General features: G+C 44.6%; 1 protein-coding gene across 8 annotated transcripts in view; it reads right to left on the bottom strand.

The window, feature by feature from the left end:
* Positions 1–22,039, bottom strand: part of PHKB (phosphorylase kinase regulatory subunit beta) — a 151,564-nt gene that overhangs the window by 47,653 nt on the left and 81,872 nt on the right. For all 8 annotated transcript variants that reach the window (XM_088671855.1, XM_035117351.3, XM_035117349.3 and 5 more), the window contains 4 exons: positions 21,322–21,379; positions 16,895–16,972; positions 14,669–14,827; positions 13,608–13,702 (listed from right to left, as the gene is read on the bottom strand). In XM_088671855.1, coding sequence (XP_088527981.1) covers positions 13,608–13,702; positions 14,669–14,827; positions 16,895–16,972; positions 21,322–21,379 — 390 coding nt within the window. The remainder of the gene's footprint in view (positions 1–13,607; positions 13,703–14,668; positions 14,828–16,894; positions 16,973–21,321; positions 21,380–22,039) is intronic.

Genomic DNA, 22,039 nt, shown 5'->3' with positions numbered 1-22,039 from the left:
TTTCTTTGACATGTCTTCTGCTATGTTGGAACACTACTTAGAGAACTGTTTAAATATAAGTGGCATATAAATTGTCTGTGTAAATTAAAAATCAATAATTGGAAGGCAATAAAAAAAAGCTTAAGAGAAAAGAAAATTAATTTCCTTTTTTTAGCATGAAGGGTTTTTCATTGGCTAGCTATAACTTATTGTGATGGCACTACTTAGATGTGTAGGGTTTTTTAAGCGGTATATATATTTCTAAATCAAAATAAATACAGTACATAAATAAACATATACAAATGCATTTCACTTGCACTACACCTGCTTACCACAAATTGCTGTTTGTTTTAGGTGAAAATCATAGTTGCCATACACCGTTGGAAAAAATGGCTGCAATCTATTCCATGGTCAGAGGTGCCTGATTTGAATTGAGGTGTACATTTTTGTAATGCGGTGGGATGCAAACACTGCTGTTCTCTTATAATAAATGCAGGGTGCATTGTTGCAAGTTCAGATATCCAGAGCTCCCTGTTTTGAGAATCAGTTTCCCTGGGGATAGCTTGCTGTAGCAGATGTTGCCAATTCTGTGACTCTAAAATGTGTGAGGTTTGCCCTTCTAATGGATCCTAACGTAACTGTTGAGGAATATGCAAGCTAGTTTTCCCCCTGCATATTTCTGCATTAGCCCACGATTCTTGCAAGGAAGCTGAGCATCAACCTGTCATGTAGCTGTTAAAGGCGCGGGATCCTTTTGCCAAGAAAGGAGTTGACAACCTTGCTCACAAAGGCCCTGGATTTAGCTGTGTAACTACTTTGAGCTACTCAGAGGGAACAGCTGTAGTCTGTGAGATGAGAGAATACAAGAGCAGAATACTGAAGTCGCATCTACCTGAACACTGGGGGTGATTAAATTCCAGGCAAGCAGCTCTGTGTCAGACAAAACAGCATACAGTGCACTCAGGAAAATCATGGATACTGGTGGACTTCTGCAGTGGGCCATTTCCAGCTGTTATTAAGGAGATTCAGTTTTGATCTGCCTGGCATGGCACCACGGTTGCAAGCCTTTTATTCTTTCTTTCTTCCTTTCTTTTTTTAAGGAGCACTCAACAACAGACTTAATGGGGGGATTCTGGATGTTGCTATTCACTACACCATACTCCTTGAGGGGGGAGGGAAACAAATTGTGTGCCGCTTTCAGAAAAATGGAGAAATGTAGGGACACAAAAACTGGAAATGTAATTAAATGTGTGCCCTTGTTTTTGATGGCATTTTTTTCTCCTGTTTGGACAAATATAATCATTTGGGAAGGTGGCCTTGATAAGAATTTTGTACTTCAGATAACAATCAGAGTTGCAGGAGAGAGAGGAGGTTTTTCACAAATAGTGTGAAGTAGGAAGATTCTTATTTGCAATCAAGAAAAGCAGCTGCTCTGGTCTGATATTTTGCATTTTATTTCCCATATATATATATATATATATATGCGCAAAAGAATTTCGGTACACAAGTTTAATGGACAAATACTGTCGAGAATAAAAATCTGGTTGTGGTTTTGCCTGATAATAAATGGCTGCTGCTTTTATTTCTCATTTAAATCTTTTTGCTAGTGAGCAGGATTTCATGGATAGCTGCACTTGATGAAGTGCTTTATCAACAAGGAGCTGCAATCTTTTCTCTAGGTGACTTGATGCTTCAGTCATTTTTATTTTAGAGTGCCTGGCTGTGAGAAAAGTCAGCCTGGGAAGTGGGGAGGACTCTGCAAGCAACTCTTTTTGATGCTTGAAACTGGAATGCTGCTTCTTATTATTACCCAAAAAGCAAAAGCAACTCTTTGAAAGATAAAGACAGTGAGAAATCAGACATCTGAAAAAGGCATATTTATCATGATTTATTCATTACTTTAAAAAAAACTGGATTAGGCATACAAGGTTGTGTGAGTTGTGTCCACAGAAAGGCAGGCAGGTAGGAAGGAAGGAAGGTTAAGGGACATTCCTGGAAAGCCACTTGGAACTTATGTGGATCCAGAATGAAACTTGGTTCACCCAGGAAGATGCAATCTTGTTGTTTAGTCGTGTCTACTCTTCGTGGCCCCATGGACCAGATCACACCAGGCACTCCTGTCTTCCACTGCTTCCCGCAGTTTGGTCAGACTCATTTTGGTGGGTTTGAGAACACTGTCCAACCATCTCGTCCTCTGTCATCCCCTTCTCCCTGTGTCCTCCATCTTTCCCAACATCAGGGTCTTTTCCAGGGAGTCTTCTCTTCTTATGAGGTAGCCAAAGTATTGGAGCCTCAGCTTCATGATCTGTCCTTCCAGACAGATCTAATCTAATCCACTCCAAAACAGGGGAATCAAGTCAGACAGGGAAAAATCCTAATCAGGCCTCTCCGCTCTTAGCCATTTCCTAGGAGGCATGACTTACAGAAACTTCTCCAGTCACAGGACCGTTTCAGGTGTAAAGAGCCCTGAGATGTCTTTACTTAGAAGATGACTCTTCCGTTTTTCAAGGCCAGGGCCTCTGCCTACTGCAGGATGTTGAACCAGCAAATGCTGACAATCAAGCAAAACTTTCAGAAGAAATATAACTTATCAAAAAATACCTCCCTTGCAATTGCTACAGAGCAAGGCAAACACACATATGCCACCCACAACTCTGATGGAATTTCTGAAAGGCGGATCTTAGCAAATGCAGATCTTGGCATTTTTGTAAATGTGTGTGTGTGTGTGTGTGTGTGTGTGTGTGTGTATATATATATATATATATATATATATATATATATATATATATATATATATATGACAACCCTAAATCAGAAGCCACTGCACAAATGTCTTCTTTGCTCTGTCAGTCAATAGCCATCTGAGATTAACAGCAATTTCCTATAGATTGAGAACCTGTGGCCCTCCAGATGTTGTTGCACTCCAATTCCCATTAGCTCCAACCAGAGCAGCCAATAGTAAGGGGTGTTGGGGATTTTTAGTCCAACAATATTTGAAGGAACACAAGTTCTCTAAACCCAAAGTGTTGCAAGTCACATGTCAATGCCAAGCCAACTATTAACAACCCCCTTAATATCTCCCACTGAATATTGACCAGATGCCATTCAATAGACTAGTACAGGTATGGCCCAGTCACTGCACCTACGTCTTGTGCTATTTTCATTCTCTGGTATCACAGAGTAAAATACTAATAATATTTTTTTTATTAAAAAAACACACACCTTAAAATGACATTATGGTGACTTTACATGATGTCACAAGCCCAGATGTATCAGAGAAAAATGTCTTTAAAGCACTGTGAAACTCTATAATTTCAATAGGCATACAGAATGAATGCTCTATGCTGGGGTGGTTTTCCAACAGTGCTTGGTCAGTGTTCTAGCACATTCAAAACCTGTCACATTGCTGCACTGACTTCTAGAGGCCTCTATAGGCTTTGGTGGCTTAGCTTTAGACGTAATAACTGCTAATGCTCTCCAGAGAGATAATGCTGCATTTACAGGCAATCCATTATAAACCACTCAGCAAGGCCTTATTTCCTGTACAGGATAATGTGGACACATAACCCACAAGGAGTCTTAAGGAGAAAGATCTACAATCACAGTGATAGAATCCTTAAATGTGGCACATCTAATTCTATACATAATTGTATGTTTGTGTGTATTAGGGTGTATCTAAAATATCTTGAGTTTTTAGTTCCCCATATAAGCGTAATTTGTGCTATTCAGCTTTGTTTGTAAATCCTGGTACTTTCATTAGAACTGAATCTTTTTCAGTACATTAAGGATTCTTTAAAGAGAGCATGGAGAGAAAGTATTTAGAACATGAGTTAGGATAAGCCACTATGCACACAGTAAAATATGATCTAAGCAGCATTACAAGTGTTAATACAAGATTTGAAAAAAAGCTTTATTGTTATCTTATACTGCAACAGACTTGCTGAGGATGGAACCAGGCAGTGTGCACTGTGGTTTCAAGCTCCATCTAGATTGTAAACATGGACAGATTTTATACCACCTTAGCTGTTCCCCAAGAAAACCTGGGAACTGTAGTATGGCGAGGTGCCAAGAATTCTGCTAAAGATTCCTAAAATACACATTCTGAGCTACAGTTCTCAGAGATTCCTGGTGTGTGTTTGATTGGTGTGTGACCTTACACAATCAAAAGAGCTGAATTGAATCAAAAGGGGCTAAAAGCTATGAAAATAATTCAGATCTCTCTCAGGATCAGATCACGCTGATGTATACAGGATCCATAACTTTTTTAAAGGTGGGGGAGTCAAGGAGAAAGTGCAAATGTTTGGGTGATCAGCAACAATCCCCAAGTTTGATCAAAGAACTTAGATACTTTCAATACTAAATCCATTCCCCACCCTCTGTCCCTGGGCGTAATACACTATAATACCCAATGATGCACACACACCTGCTACATCATCACATTGTTCAGGAACATGTAACACTCCTTCCCCACAAAGTAGAAGTGAGAATTCTTCATGGTGGCATGTTTACTGCATGAACCCCAAACCACATGTTGACACAGGCTAATGAACATGCCTGTGAATGTTATATTAACATGGCTAGAAAAATTGTGTGGTCAGATTCGACTTAGCAATTTTGTTTTTACAATTTTTAAAATTAAGATTTCAGTCATATTTATAAGCTGCCTCTAATGGTATGAATACGTGGGGCAATTGTGGGTTTAAATCAGAGGCAGGACTGCAGCATAAGGATGTCAACAGGCTCCACACCCCAGGTTTAAATAAATAAACCAGCCCACGGAGGGATTTTACAAATCCTAAATATGCAGAACAATCTTCCACCTTCACCACCATCACTAATTTAAGGAATATTTGGCAGCATCAGATATAGCAATGGAAGACTGCAGCTCAAACACACAGGTTGTAAAGCAAGGTTAAATGCAAATGAACTTTTAATAAATGCCTGATGAATCCATTGTGGAGGGAAGAAAGGAACCTTTTATGACTTATTTATTGGATTTGTGATTCTGTCTGCTTTATGACTGAAGGGGAAATGCTTGAATAAAGATATTTTATGGTGCTGGCTGGAAGAAACAAATCAGCATGTGCCTTCTTTGTTTTTATGGTGATATAATGCAATGATGCACTCCCAAAAGACCAGCTGCACAAAGGGAATGGCCACAACCCAACCTCTATCAAGCCTGTATGGGCTTAAAGGCAAGTCCATGTGCTATAGGGTCAGAATTACCAATTTTTGCTCCAAGGTAACCTACATTTTGCACCAAGGCAGGCCAGATTTTGCCCCATATCAACACACACACACACACACACACACACACACACACACACACGGCCTGCATATCCTTATGTTGCATGATTTGTTTTTATTTTCATAGCTAAGCATGGTTTAGAGGGCAAGTGCCCTTTATAGCCAGTTCTGATATAATGGCAAAGTATGGTTCACTGCAATTGTAATTGATTAATTGCAGGAGGGAGCATGTGAGCTCAAGGCATACAACATTAACCCTTGCTTTGGCATTTGATGGGAGACCCTATTGAACAGGATGGGAGGTGGCATGAGGGGAGGCAGAACTGCCCCAAAATGCCTCCTCCTCTCTTCCACCAGAACCCCCATTGAACTTTAAGAAGTATGATTTGGCAAGGATCCCACCCATTATTTTAGCAGAGTGTTTAATGCCAGAGTGTTTGATCACTTTACTGGGGACTTTTCTGTTTTGACGCTTTAGTGCAGCATCGTGGAAGTTTAAGCCTTCCAGACCAGCATTTTCCTGCCTAGAGTCCTTCATGCTTAAATTCCAGCTTTTGGTGCCAGAAAAACCTGCCTTTTGATAGATTTGGATCCAAGATAATTGCTTATATAAAATGGTGCCAATTACTAGAAAAAGACTTTTGTAATGGCAATCTGTGTTACAACAGACCTTGAGTCTGATTAAATTGTTTTATTGCTAATGAGAATAACTTCAATGAACCCCATTAATGGATGGGATTGCTTTTTTAAAAAGTGTTAAATTTGGGCTGATTGATTTTGCTTCCACAAGCCTAACGTTATATACATTGAGATGACTAAATGGATTTTTTAATTTGCTTTTGAAGAAATGATTTAATTTGATACATTTTGTAGAGGAAAAGGAAGAAAGCACTTTTAAGAAGTGAAGTGGTGTTTGGGTTATGAAGACAGCATTATTAGGTGAAATGTGATGTGTTCCAGTTTCAGATTCCATTTTTGGCCGGTTCTTTTAACACTTCAAACCAAACACAGACATGAGCACCTGTAACTTTCATTTGTACACTATGACTATGCATACATTAGCAAACATTCAGATAAAGTATTTCAATAAATAAAAAATAAATAAATGAAATGAGAACTAGGGGTATCAGTGAAAGATGTCTGGCATTTGTGTCATGGGGAGAGACAGGACTTTATTTTCTGTATAGCAGTATACCTAGAACTTTTACAATGTGAGCTGTGATCCAGATGGAGCAGAACTGATGGAACCACAGTGAACTATCTCTGAAGGGAACTAAAATGGGTAGGTGGAGGGGGGATTTGCTCTTCCTGCCTACCTAGTGTGCCTGGTCCACCTTCAACATCCATATCTGCTTACGGAAGGGAATAAGCAGGCTTTCCCTAGATTATAATGTTTTGCTGCACTGTTCCGTTTTTATTGGTATGTATTCATTGTTTCTTTGCTTTATTTTGTGACAAGTATTTATATTTCGGTTTTACTGGCATAGGGTCTATGCACATTAAAGGTAAAAGGTAAAGGGGCCTCTGAACATCAGGTCCAGTCGTGTCCGACACTGGGGTTGCGGCGCTCATCTCGCTCTATAGGCCGAAGGAGCCGATGTTTGTCCATAGACAGCTTCCAGGTCATGTGGTCAGCATGCCAAAGCTGCTTCTGGTGAACCAGAGCAGCGCACGGAAACGCCGTTTACCTTCCCGCCGGAGCGGTCCCTATTTATCTACTTGCACTTTGATGTGCTTTCGAACTGCTAGGTGGGCAGGAGCTGGGACCGAGCAATGGGAGGTCACCCTGTCGCAAGGATTTGAACTGCCAACCTTCTGATCAGCAAGCCCTAGACTCTGTGGTTTAACCCACAGCGCCAACTATGCACATTAAGAGGTATAAAATATTGTAAATAAATAAATAAAATTAACCTATAGCCACCTGGTTCACATCACAGGCCTATTCACCTGGTCCCTCCCATTACACACATATGGGGAGGCGCAGATACACTGAGCAGGTGGAGGGGCAGGCATGTACTTGGTTGACTGATCTGACCCCTAGTGCACTACTCTGTTGTGGGGAAGGAGAGCCACTTCTTCAAGAAAGCTTTTCTGGAGACCTGGCTGATGCTACAACCTCAACTGCCCCAAAGTGAGAAACAGCAAATACTCCTCTGAAAAAGTAAACCACGTGGGCATTTTCCCCCCAGCCAGCAGAGGAAAAACACACTGCAACAAACAGGTCCATAAAGTTAAAAGTGACCATAACACCACCTCACCTTGCCATTTATTATTATTTGAAGTTATAGCTTGCCCTGTTCAGGCGAGTATACCATCCTATTAAAAATAAGATAAAGTTTTGGGCAGCCAGAAACTTTAACAAGCTACTCAAAAGGAATGTCTACCCAGCACTTTCTCTGAGGATGCAAAGAGTTCACTTACGCCATCTGAACTCTTAGTATTTGTTTCATACAGAACAAACCCCAGCAGCGACCAATGCAATATTACTACTGCTCCAACATATTAATAAATGGCATGCCTCTTGTGAGGGACAGGGGATATCGCGAAGTCCCTCCCCTCCTGAGTTCAAGCCCAGCACTGACCACAGGGGAAAGCAGAGGGAGCTCTGATTCCAGCGGGGAAGCAGGAAGTCGGGTCCGAGGCTCAGGCAAGGTAGCGGAGCCAGGGTCCCAGGTGGGACAGGAAGGGGCAAGTAAAGGGGGGAGACCCATCCCTCCAACGCCAGAATTACGCAGAAAGAGGAGGGGCAAGAGGATGGGTCTTCCGAGGCTTTTGTGCTGGGGAAAGACGCGCCAAAAGTCATTCGGAGGTTCTGATACCGACTGAACACATCACTCTATGTAAATAGCAATGACTTTAGCACTGTAAATACGCAGCACCAATAAAAGAATAAAATGCAGAGCTGCGTAGCGTCGTTACTCTGAAGTAGCCTACTCCGGCCACTGTGACAGCAACCTCCGAATCTTTTTTGGGCTACTTTGGAGTTGCCGGGATGAGCGTGCCAGAGGCGGAGAAATGGCGGCAGCTCGCTGAACAAGCGCAAGAGGAGCTGCAGAAGCTGCATCTGCAGGCACAGGGAGAATTAAAGGCAGCAAAAGAAGAGACTAAGAAGGTCCAGGAAGAACGGCTACAACTTGTGGAACAGGTGAGAGCGCTTCAGGAAAGAGAGCAGCAATTAAGGGCGGTGGCGGTAGACCTCCAAAGCAAGCTAGATGCAGAGAAAGACAAGGCGGGAGGGGCTCCCCAAGTCCAAGTGCTGCCAGGAAGGAGAGCAGGGACCCTTGTAAGCAAGTTCAATGGAGACCCGAGGGAATATCATGGCTTTGAGACTGAGATCGTGTATGCTCTTGAGCTGCACCAGAATGAGTTCCCCGATGATGAGCACAGAGTAGCGTTTATTGTGGAACATCTGACCGGAGCAGCCAGGGAGTGGCTAAGACCATTAATCGCAACCAAGAATCCTTGCATGAAAAATGTCCAACAATTTCTAGAAGGTTTGAGGACGATGTATTCGTCCGATAGTCATTTGGACCAGACTAAGGAGGAACTGCATAATTTACGCCAAGGAAATATGACAGTTCGCGCATATTGGGCGAAATTCACCATGCTGGTGCACAGACTGGGGTGGGTTTTGGAGTCGCCTCCTATGCAAGCTGCGTTTTACTTGGGTTTGCACGAGGAGGTGAAGGATGAACTCTCGAGAGGTCCAAAGCCCAGTACTATGGATCAGCTGAGCAAAGCGGCTCTGGCGGTGGGGGTGAGACAGGAATCCCGGTGGAACGACAAGCAAGCGACGCGCGCAAAGCGGGCTTGGTTCCCACGGTCGCAAGAGAAGCCACTCCCTCAACAACCCTTTCAAGCCACGCCTGGAGCCAGCCAGGACCAGGAGCCCATGCAGATTGATAGCGCGCGCGCGCGGGCTTTTCAAACCCCAGCGGCGCCAAGACGCAAGGAGGGAAGGGGCGGGAATTGCTTTCTCTGCAACTCACCCCAGCATCTCGTCAGAGACTGCCCACATCGCAGGGAGTGGCAAGGAAAGGCGGGAACGGTGGTGCCCTCCCACACTGACGCAGCACCACAGCAGGGAAACGGGAAAGCCTGGCTGCAGGAGACAAGGGGCAGCAGCCAGGCACAGTCTGCAGACAACAGCCCCAGCCCGCCCTCCCGCACAGAGAGGAGCAGAGCCAGCCCACCCCTCCCAGAGCAGGAGTGGTTTTAGAAGTGACGCTAACGCTCCCAAATGGCTATCCCCTGACGGTCCTCGCCCTAATTGACAGTGGGGCGTCCGCCAACTTCTTCTCAAGAAGCTTTGCAGAAGAGCACCAAATCCAGCTTTTGCAGTTAGATTTTCCTCTGCACGTGGCAACCATTGACGGCAGGGAGCTGCTGGGAGGGGCCATCACACATCAAACCCCCCCCATGAGAATGACGGTGGGAAGGCACTCAGAGACACTGGCGTTCAACGTCACCACCATCTCAGACCCCCCCATCGTCTTGGGCATGAGCTGGCTGGCGCGCCACGACCCCTCCATCAGTTGGCACCAGAGGTGCATCACTTTTGGGTCGGACTTTTGTCTGGAACATTGCATGCAGCACCAACCAGGGGAGGGGCCTCCGATAGCCACGGTGGCCACCATGCATATCAAAGGGGGTGAGGCGATACCCAAGCAGTACTGGGACCTGCAGGAGGTCTTCAGCGAAGCGGAGTCCGACCACCTACCCCCGCACAGGCCTTTTGACTGCCAGATCAACCTGGTGCCAGGGGCGACGATACCCCCAGCCAAGCTGTACGCCATGTCAGACCAGGAGCTGGAGGATCTGCGCGTTTTCATCGACAAGAACCTCAAGCGGGGGTTCATAAGGGAAAGCAAGGCAGCAGGGGGCAGCCCGGTCTTCTGGGTGGACAAGAAAGACACGCAACAGCGCCGTCTTGTGGTGGATTTCAGGCGACTGAATTCAGTGACAGAGCCAGTGGCTTTCCCCATGCCCAGAGTGGATGATCTCCTGACAGCGGCACGCAGGGGCAAGATTTTCACCAAGCTGGACCTAAGGGGGGCGTACAACTTGATCAGGATCCGGGAAGGAGATGAATGGAAAACCACGATGTTCACGCCTCTGGGCTCTTTTGAATATCTGGTGATGCCCTTCGGTTTGCAAGGGGGCTCAGCATGCTTCCAGGCCTTCATGCACCACGTCCTGGGGTCCCTCCTCTTCAGGAAATGCTTGGTCTTCCTAGATGACATCCTTATCTACTCGAATGACCCAGTGCAGCATGTGAAAGATGTCAGAGAGGTGTTGCAGCGCCTGAAGGAGAACCACCTGTATGTGAAGCTGGAGAAGTGCAAGTTTCACACCACAGAGGTGGACTTCCTGGGCTACAAGCTGTCAGACAAGGGGCTGGCGATGGACAAGGACAAGGTGCAGGCCATCCTGGACTGGCACAGCCCCAGGACGCGCAAAGATGCCCAACGCCTACTAGGCTTCGCTAACTTCTACAGGAAGTTCATCAAGAACTTCTCTCGCGTTACGGCTCCCATCACGGACTGCCTGAGAGGCAAGCAGAAGTTCAGGTGGACACCAGAGGCGCAAGCAGCGTTCGAAAGCCTCAAGAGAGTGTTCGCCTCAGACCAGAACCTGTTCCATGTGGTGCAGGACGCGCCCCTACGCATTGAGACAGATGCTTCTGAAAAAGCTGTGGGCGCCATTTTGTTGCAACTGGACGCCAACAGGGAGTGGAGACCCTGTGCCTTCTTCTCCAGGAAGCTGACACAGCCTGAACGCAACTACACAGTGTTTGATAGGGAACTTCTTGCGATCTACGCTGCGTTCCAGCACTGGCGACACTTCCTGGTGGGCGCAAAGCACCCCATCCAGGTGTGCACAGACCACAAGAACCTGGAGTTCTGGAGAACGGCCAGGGTGCTCAACCAGCGGCAGATACGGTGGGCAGAGTTCTTCTCGAACTTCAACTTCTCCATCCACTACATCCCGGGAGAGCAGAATGTAAGGGCGGATGCCCTCTCCCGCAAGCCAGAGTACATGGAGGAGGAGGCGCCACCAGCACCCAGGCACATCTTCCCCCCGTCAGCATGGTCCTGCGGAGCAGCAGTGGTGAGCGAGGCAGAACTCACAGCACTGACGGCAGCGGATGAATTTGCCAACCGCATCTTCAGAGAACTGAGAGGGGGGAGGGAGCAGGCTAAAGACTTTGCAGAACGCAGGGGGCTGCTTTTCTACAAGGGTGCACTCTACCTGCCCACCACCCAGCTTAGACGTACGGTCCTCAAGCAGATGCACGACAACCCAACGGCGGGTCATTTTGGAAGGGACAAAACCGCCCACCTAGTCATGAGACACTTCTGGTGGCCAGGGGTGCGGGAAGATGTTCGAGACGATGTACGGGGCTGTGACACCTGCCAGCGGGCAAAGGTGGTCAGAGCAGCGCCACCAGGCTTGCTGGAGCCCTTAGCCACCCCACACAGGCCGTGGGAAGTGGTGTCCATGGACTTCATCACAGATCTGCCTTCTTCCAGGGGCAAGACCGCAGTGTTGGTGGTGGTGGACCTCATGTCCAAAATGTGCCACTTTATACCGTGTGCCAGGGCGGTCTCGGCAGAAGAGACAGCCAAACTGTTTGTGGACCACGTATTCAGACTGCATGGATTACCTTTAAGGGTTATTTCGGATAGAGGCCGCCAATTTGTTTCCAGGTTCTGGAGGCGGCTCATGAACCTCCTGCAGGTGGAGGTCAGCTTGTCGACAGCTAGACACCCGCAGACCAACGGACAGGCGGAGAGAGTCAACGCCATTCTGCAGCAGTACCTGAGATGCTACGTCAGCCAGCGGCAAACAGACTGGGTGGATAGACTGCCACTGGCAGAATTTGCCTACAACAATGCGGTGCACGTCTCCACAGGGGTGTCGCCCTTTAAGGCCAATTACGGGCGCGACCTCAGATCTTTCCCAGAGAGGGAGGGGGAGGAGGAGGAGGAGGGCCCACAGGCTGAGGATTGGGCAGAGGAACTGGAGACGGTGCACCAGCAGCTCAGAGAACACTTGGAGAGGGCCAAGGAAGCGTACAAAAGGGGGGCAGATCGCCACAGGCGACAAGGGGAGGTCATCAGGGTGGGGGACAAGGTTTGGTTGTCCTCGGAGGGCCTTCCCACCAGAGGGAGGTGCAAAAAGCTGGCGCCCAGAAGGCTGGGCCCCTTCACAGTCACGCAACAGGTCAACCCGGTGGCATACAGGCTGGCACTGCCAGAGGACATGAGGGTGCATCCAGTGTTTCATAGATCGCTGCTGTCGCCGTACAGGGAAAGCAGCAGGCTCCGAGACAGCGAACACACCCCCGAGGGAGGGGGGGAGAGGGGAGGCAGGGAGCAACTCAATGAAGCCACGGCCATCCTTGATTCACGGAGGGGGGTGGGGGGCCTGGAGTACCTCATGGCATGGGAGGACGCTCCGCCCTCCCAGAATGAATGGGTCCCCGCCACTCAGATACAGGAGGAATTCTTGGTGGAAGAATTTCACGCCCTCTTTCCCCACAGACCCAAGCCCTGGCACATGGAAAGGGAGGGGGAGGAGGAGGAGGCACGGGAGAGCAGCTCACCATGGCGCTGGGAGGCGGAGTTTGAGGAATCGGAAGACGAGGTATGGGTGTCACCTAGATCCACCCAGTCAGAGGCAGAAGCAGATTGGCAGCACATTTTTACCCCCACCAGCTCAGACGCCACGGACTTTTTGGGATTCCAGTCCTCCCAGGCGGAAGGGGGGGCCTCGCAGGACTGGGCGGAGGTGTTCACACCAACAGGCTCGGAAAGCACTGAGTTCCTAGGTTTCCAGTCGTCACCGACACCTGGGGGGGACCTGGGGAGGGGAGAAGGGGAGCTTGGAAGGGGGGTGGATGTGAGGGACAGGGGATATCGCGAAGTCCCTCCCCTCCTGAGTTCAAGCCCAGCACTGACCACAGGGGAAAGCAGAGGGAGCTCTGATTCCAGCGGGGAAGCAGGAAGTCGGGTCCGAGGCTCAGGCAAGGTAGCGGAGCCAGGGTCCCAGGTGGGACAGGAAGGGGCAAGTAAAGGGGGGAGACCCATCCCTCCAACGCCAGAATTACGCAGAAAGAGGAGGGGCAAGAGGATGGGTCTTCCGAGGCTTTTGTGCTGGGGAAAGACGCGCCAAAAGTCATTCGGAGGTTCTGATACCGACTGAACACATCACTCTATGTAAATAGCAATGACTTTAGCACTGTAAATACGCAGCACCAATAAAAGAATAAAATGCAGAGCTGCGTAGCGTCGTTACTCTGAAGTAGCCTACTCCGGCCACTGTGACACCTCTCAACCGTATTTTTTAAAAAATCAGTTTATTAAACACACTCATACCTGATTTGAGTATCTCATGCTAACATTCCGTTGATCTTGGGGAGGTATGTAACGCTTCACTGGGTCGATATCTTTAACACTTACTAAACCGTCAACTGAAAGCAAACCACCAACAATTCATCATTTGTCTCTTTATAATCAAAAGCATTTGTCATCATTATTACTCTGGAGCATGCAAGAATAAAAAAGCAATGGATTTAAATTAAAGGAGGGGTTAAAGTTTGGCATTTGAATAAATGCCCAGAAAAGCGATGGAATGTAGAAGCTGGTATTTCAATGGTTCAATGCATCTGAACATATTTTTTTGAGAATGGGTTATCCATACATGGTGATTGTAGCAGGTTTTGTGAATTACAATGATCATGAATCCAGTTTCAGCTCATAGGGCTATCTACAAGAAAGCTGCACAGGCTATCCATTTTGATAGAAATATTTTTGAATGTGTACAAAGACTTAATTCAGAGATAATGATCTCAGGCCAATAAACCATGAATAAAACATGTGCTCACATACTCCTCCAACAATTCCATCTTCAGCACTGAAGGTGAAGCTTGTTCAAACCACAGTTTCCTGTTACATCTACACCAGGAAACTGTAGTTTAATCCCTGTTTACTCTGGCCTCATGTCCTGGTTAGGAAGCCTTGCTTAAACCATACTTTTCTAATTTGGCTGTGAGATGAAACAAGTCATGCCACCAGTGTTGAAGCTAGGGATATGAGGCATAGCTGCCAAGTTATCCCTTTTTTTAAGGGATTTTCCCTTATGCTGAATAGGCTTCCTCGCGAGAAAAGGGAAAACTTGGCAGCTATGATATGAGGGGCAAGGCAAGGAGAAACCAGGTTGGTGAATGGTTCATTCTCTGCCCATTAAACTGATTAATCGTTGGCTCAAGAATATTCTATCTCAGTTGGGCTAATGTGTTAAATCTGAACTGGCCATCAGGTGACAAACACAGTCTGAAAATTTTCGTAGTCACACAAATACAACTTTGGAGGCAGGCGGGGCACATATCAAATCTGAGAAAACTCAAATTCTTCTACTTTTGCAGGTGTCTACTTACCAAGAAGTTTTGCAATGATATAAAGTGACTGTCCCCAGAGAAAGAATTTTCCATCTCGCCCATGGTTGCTGGGAAATCGTTTCTGACTGCCAGGATTTTTCTTTTCCAGTTCAACAAAGTCAGCTGGCACATAATAATACTTAGGTACAACAGGAAAGCCTGCGAAGTTTAAAAATATGTACTTAAAGACATGTAAAATTACATTATTGCAAAGTGAGGAAACATATCCCCCATGCACAACGCAAATGAAGTAAAAACTTGCTGACTGTCATTCCTAGTTATAATTCGATGCCAGTCAGCTAAGAACACTAACTGCTACCCTGAGCACAGGTTTATTTATGTCTCTCTTCTTGACTGAACAGATGCAGTGCCTGTAAAGTGGTTCCGAAAAAATAGTAATGTTTGACAGATGGGAGGGGGGGGGGAAATCCCCTGCATTTCTTTAGAGGTACTATTGTTGCTCTTGTGCAACAGAAGAGAAAATATGTACAACTGCTATTGGTAAAGGCGTACAAAAGCTTCAGGCCAGAATAAAAATGAACCTAAGTCTAGGGTTGAAAAAAGTAGAAGGCTGATGATAAGCAAAAATGTTTTCAATCACTTCTGATGTATTTATCAGTTAAAGAGAAAATACATGAACCAGCTGTGGATTCTTGCATTTAAGCCACTGTCCTCTACAATAAGGCTATACACTTTTAATTCCCATGTGCTATTTAAAGGGTGCACTCGAGTTTTCCTGTGCAAACGAGGAACAAAATGGAGAGGAGGGTTAGTTGCACTGGAAGAAGTCTGCCTGTTTGTACCTTCTTGCTAAAGTCAAACTAGATGTGACGGCGGCAGTCCCATATAAAGTGCAGCATAGACAGAAAAGGGCAAGGGAGCTGAAGTCTCCAATTGTCTGCAGTTCTTTCCCTGCCCACCTCTCTCCCTTTTTTAAAGTTGCTTTCCACTCAGTAATACTCCGTGATTGGAAGTAGAGATAAGCAGGTCAGGTAGGGGGGAATTGCAAACACACCTATTTTACAAACGCAGCAAGTGTATGACCACCTCACATCTATTTTCACCCTAGAACTTCTGTGTAAATTGAGTGTGTGAACGCAGCACAAGGTAATCCCAATCAAAAGTACTGTTTGGAATCTTTTAACAGATGAACGCAATCTTAAACTGAAACCTCTTTAAAATAGGGAGTCTCCCGCCCCAAGTTTTGCCCTCATTAACTGCACATCAACAGTTATTAATCAGGATATTGGTTATACTGTACAGGGTGAGGGCATGTGTGTGTATTTAATGAAATCAAATATGACCACACACAAACTGCAATGGAAGTTAAATGCTATGTCAGTAGGGATGCTATGTATGAGATTATAAGCAATTTTTTTGTTCAGTAAATGATAGATCTTCCATAATTTATGTAATAAGAAATGGGAAAGAGCAACATCTCAGGCATTCTTCCCAAGTTGTTTAAGTTGCAGGAGGCAGCTGAGATAAGCATCCAGCGCAATCCAAAGTCTGGAGAAAGCAATCACTGCTCTTCTCTGAGCTGCAAAGAATACTGAATGGGTACCCCACATGCCTCCTCTGGATTTTAGTTAATACTGTATGAAGGAACTGAAACTACCTTTTCACGTTTTCAGGCTTGGAAAGGATTAGAAGGCAAGAGGTGCCAGAAAAGGGAGTGAGAAACAACTACATAGAGAAAGGGAAGCGAGCAACTATTGCCATGCCTAGTTTAATTTGTGGTCTCTCCATCCTCTGATGTACCAAACTGCAACCAGTGTATCATATTCATGGCTAACCACCTCTATTGACAGCAGGAATTAAAACACATATATTATGGAAAGCTTATCCATGCTTATGATAAAAAAGTTTTTAAAAATGGATCACATGCTTAGGCTTTTCTAATTACTAGCTATAAGGTCTCTCGTGCAACTGAGTAAATAACAGCAGGAGTGGGGGTGGGAAATGATTCTGGTGCAAACCTAACATTTAACCTATCAGCGTTTCTTTCACCAGTTAATGAACTCCATTTTATGATGAGCCATATTTTACTGAAGAAATGAATCAAGTTTTATGTTCACACTTGGCCTGGAGCTCTGCTTTTGTAAGAACATAGGCTTATTCTCTGGGATTTGATCAGCGCTCGCTACAGTTCCACGCTGTAGGGCCAACCCCATCATTTGCATTTGCAAAAGTTCAGATTTCTCCAGTGTCACTGCTGTACTGTACCTTCTGTTGTTTGCTGTAGCAATGGATCCAGAAGCTCTTGATATTCTTTGACTTGCTCAGTGTTACCCTTGAAGACTCCTAAAAGCAATTCCAGGAACAATTAAGGAAAGATAGTGCTTATGATAAGTGCTAGCATCATTTCAGATATTTTGCGGCCTGATGGTTGGATGGGAAGGCAATTTTTGAAGTGCTCTTGTGAGCAATAATGGGGGTCATCCAAATGGGAACTAGTATCAGGGAGCCTTGGGTTCATGCGGGACCTCCTGTCTTGCTCAATTAGTGATTTTTACCCTCCAAAACATAGTTTGCCATTTTATCCAACCCCACAAGCTGTGGTCTAGTTCAAATACCATTAGAGTTAAGAGCATGAGCCTTGGGAGTGTGTCCTTCTGTCTCCTCTCTCCTGCTCCAATGTGGCCTCGAGGAGATTAGAATATGTGCTTCTATTTTGAAATATACTCAGCTTGCTGCTGTGAAGAAGTGTGCATGCACATGAAAGCTCATACCCGTGTGCTGCTCTGTCATGCTGGCCACATGACCTGGAAGCTGTAGCCGGCTCCCTTGGCCAATAACGCGAGATGAGCGCTGCAACCCCAGAGTCGGTCACGACTGGACCTAATGGTCAGGGGTCCCTTTACCTTTAAGGTGCTACTGGAAGAAATTTTTCTATTTTATTTTTATTTTGTTTCGACGGCAGACCAAGAAATACAGTTAATGGTAATTATTTGAATAAGCCAAGATCCTTAACTACAGTTTGAAGGTTGGGTTGTTTGGACAATCCACAATTAAAACTAACCAGTTTGTCCCAGTTCAGTCATAACAACAAACCAAGGTTCGATGAAATGCTTCTGATTTCCATTTCATGACTGCACCATAGAAGCAAAGGGAAATATGCCAGCATGAGGCTCGTGCATGTAATGTTAAACCATGGCTTAGGGTTCCATGTGACTACTGACTATGTTTTGTGCTTGCTTGCAAGCTAGGATAAAATTCTCACAATCCAGTCAAGAGCAAAACATAGTGCAGGCAAATCAGCAAACTGTGATCTGCTGCAAACAAAAGTCAACACATGAGAGGAGGAAGGAATGGGAGATTATGAACCTCAAACTATTCAGTGCTTGAACAATCCCAGAGAATTACAAAATCTGTTCCCTTTGCATGCTCTTCTCAATCCAGCTACCACAAAAGTCCACAAAGTCACTTTTTCATGTGTTGCATTCATCCCCGCTACTTTAGTGTCTCTTGGCTGAAAATAATTTCCCCTCTCAGGTAGAGGTAATGCAGTGGCAAATTGACTTCCTCCTACATGCTCTTAGGATCACAGTGTTGAGGCGTGATCAGCATGGGTTTTCATTTGGTGACATTTGTCTGTAATTCACACTTCTTGGCTGTACCATTTCCCCCTTTCCTAGAAACTCTACTGCATATACAATTCCAGATTTTATATTTCCTTTAAGACCAAGGCTGCAAAGCAAAAAAAAAAAAGATTTATTTGAAACTAGATGAAGTTTCAACTAGTTATTTTTACCAGTAGTTATTCTCATCATTTTTTTACCTTGCTGTGGCTCTAGGCCCTGCCTCCATAAATGAAAACCCTAATGGCAGATACAAAGGAATTTTCTTACTCGGTCAGACAAAAAGATCCATCTAGCCTAGCATTGTTTCTAGTATGGACAGCCGGATGCCTCTATACATCAACAGGAGCAACATCTGGTATACTGTCTATATACAGGCATGCTCCATTTAGCCATAATGGCTAATAGTAATTGCTAGACTGATCCTTGATGGAGTTGCCATCACCAAACCCAAGGCACTCTATCAAGCAGCCATTACATTACATTACATTACATTACATCAGGCTGAAAAGGTAGGTGGAAAGAGAAGGGATGCAGGGTCATTCCACGGACACAGCTGAGAGACCAGCAACTTTTGGCTTCTCCTCTTTTTGAACATTCCTACACCATCTGTTCATTAGAAGAACTAGTAACAAAGAACCTGTACCTGAGTTTGCTTATTTCCTCCTCCCTCCCTATTAATTTTCCTTTTTGCCCTCCCTTTTTAGATTGTATACCCAGTGTTGTAAGCTGTTATATTAACCTTTTTTTCTGAAGCATGGGATAAGAATTGTTAAAATTAATACATAATAAATAAATAATACAGTGAAGTCAGAGTGTGGCACAGGGTGAACTGTAAAAGTGAAACACACAGTAGGTTTTTAATTAAAAATCTGAAACTTCACTACTGCCATTACTACTGCTATGTAAGGTGCTGCGCATAATGGATTCTATTCTGTTCCTATCCAGAGGGCTCAAATTCATAGTCTTCTCTGATTTTAAATTTTCTTTGCTTTGCTAATTATTCAACATGCAAATGCCTATTTCAATGGATACAAACTGGATTACTGTCCTGTGTTTTTTTTTTTTTAACTGCTCTTGTACAATGGCTAGGAGTATGAAATCTGAGCCAGGAAGTACCCATTCAAATTTCACTTAAACCACGAACTCAGCTAGGAGACTTCTGGCAAATCACCATCTCAGAAAGCTTCCCACATGTAAAATGGGGATAATAATTCCCACTTACCTTACACAGGTCTTATAAAAGATTTATGACACATATATGCGCTCATTAATCATTCAAAAGGTGCTAACTACATGCCAGGCTTCACAAGTCTTTAGCTAGGAATTCTCTTTTTGCATATTTCCAATGCTGCATGAATATTGAGGAAAAATGCAATATTGTATGTTCGCTACAGAACACATTGCAACTTAGGTTTTGGAAGGGAGCTTTTCCCAGCCCTTCCTGGAGATGCCAGGGATTGAACCTGGTCCCTTCTGTATGCAATGCATGTACTCTATCACTAAGTTACATCCTGATCTGGAAACTCTAATGTCCATCAACTTACAGGAGAAAATGGAATCTATGCTCTTTTGCTGCAGAAACTCCAAATGAAGAATTATGATAATTTGCTCATCTCTTAACTTCACAGATTGAGGGCAAAGAGCCCCGGGAGAGACTTACGCATGATAAATACAAAGAAAACCCCACAAGCTCACGGCTAAGATGAAATCAAACTATCTAAGGAACCTGCACGCCAGCATTCTCTCTCATTCTCTCATTTTAATTTAATTGTTTAATCTCACAAAATGGGACACGATAAAGAGTTTTATAAAATTATGAATGGTGTGCAATAGGAATGGTATGGAATGACTGGGTGGCTAAAAATGTTTTGTTCTTTCAGATAATAACTAATGCTTTTAGAGTCTCCCAATGAAATTGATGGCTTGTAAGAAAGTATTTTGTCAGTTTGACAAGAGAAACGATTTCAAACAATGCATAATTGACTTGTGGGAAATGTGATGACTACAATTAGCTTAGGTGGCTTTTAAAAATGGATTAGAAAATGGGCGGTCCATTAACAGCTACAAGGTATGGAAGCAAAACGGAGGCTTCACATTCAGAGGCCATGTGTCAGCTGAATATCAGCTTCTGAGGATAAAGACCCAGGGAAGGTGAATGCTTTCATGCCCTGCTTGTGGCTGTCCTGAACCTATCAAGCTGGCCACTGCTGGAACCAGAATGCTGGACAAAATGGACATTTGCATGGAAAATAATTTCGGGCTACTCGATAAATTAGTACTTTTGAAGCAAATTACATGGACATTGATGGTACTGAGAGGAGGGGTGGCTAATGTGTGCCCACCCCACCCCAGCCAGCATGACTATTGACCAACAATCAGGGATGATGGGAGCTGTAGTCCAGCAATATCTGGAGGGTCACAATGATATAGAGACATGCCTAGAGCACAAGGGAATCTCATGAGTGTACAGCTTTCTTCATTCATTTCAATGGATATCTGATCCACTTCTGCATTTTGAAGTGGATTCTGCCATACCCACCTCACGAGATCTCGTGAAAGCTCCACAAGATCTCGTGAGATCTGACTGGAACCTGCTGCTGCCACTGTTTTGCGGGAGCCACTGTGCAACCCAGGTAAGGGAGACCTGGGAGGGGCAGGAATTGGGGAACATCTTCCCATTTGGCCTCAGGCAACAAAACAGGACATGCCGTTGCTGATGATAGAAATACTGTAAGAGAAACTCAGCTTAAAGTATTTGCAGTGAAGGGACAGAACAGAACTTTTGAAATTTTCCTGGCCATAAACAAACCCAAGCATACTTTTCTCAGAAGTAAAAACTGATGTGCACAATGGAGCATTGCACACTCAGATATAAAGTTCATAACAGAAAATAAGTTTATTCTACAAGAGCTGAAATCATTCCATTAGTTATACTTTGGCAGCAACATTGTCCCTGAAAACCTTGGCATAAGTAGATTATAGCCTTCCCTCTTGGATTGCTAAAAACATTTTATTGCTGAATTCCAAGACTCATCCTCTGACAGAATAAGAAAATAAAGTCATACTTACCATCAATCATCATGAAAATAAAAAAGAGAGGAAATTCACACTCAATCCCATCAAAGAGCTGAAATTAGAAAAGGGGAGAATTTAAGATGCATTTGTGTTGCTTCTGGAAATCTATTCAAATTTCCCACTACATCAAAGAAACCAAAGATAAACATGAAAACAAATTATTCATTTAGATGCAACAACTCTTTTTTTTAAAGGAGGGGGGGAATTTCAGCTTGCTGCAAAAGATTCACAGGACTTTCAAAAAGTCTTGTAGCCTAATTTTATGCACAAAATGCCTCACAGGCTTTTTATTCTCGGCAAGGAAATTTTCATTTGAACTGAAAAAGGCAAAAACAAAAGCATTTGAAGGAAAAGCAAAGATTCTATTCAGACAGCCTTTAATGGCAAACATTAATACTCTGAAGCACATAGAAATTTGGTTATTAATACACTCCAGCCTGTAGTCAGCTGTGAAATTAAATAAAATGATAAATAACTCAGCGGTTTGTTAGGGGGAAACAAACTATACATTGAGTTTGAAATGTAAGCACATTTACCTCTAAACAAATCAATCAGGGAGAAAAGTGCTGATGCAGCACTCCTGGCCACTGCACACCCAAAGCTACCACAATCATCTCCTTCGCTAAAAATAGATTGCAAAGAAGTGCCAAGGCTAATGGTTCATATGATTTGCTGGCTCTTCCCTGTTCCCCTTTATAGAATGAAGTTGTTC

This window comes from Zootoca vivipara, chromosome 6, assembly GCF_965207765.1.
Source record: "Zootoca vivipara chromosome 6, rZooViv2.hap1.1, whole genome shotgun sequence".
NCBI classification, from domain to species: domain Eukaryota; kingdom Metazoa; phylum Chordata; class Lepidosauria; order Squamata; family Lacertidae; genus Zootoca; species Zootoca vivipara.
Note: the sequence above shows the minus strand (reverse complement) of the source record. Positions and strands in the feature narration are given on the sequence as shown.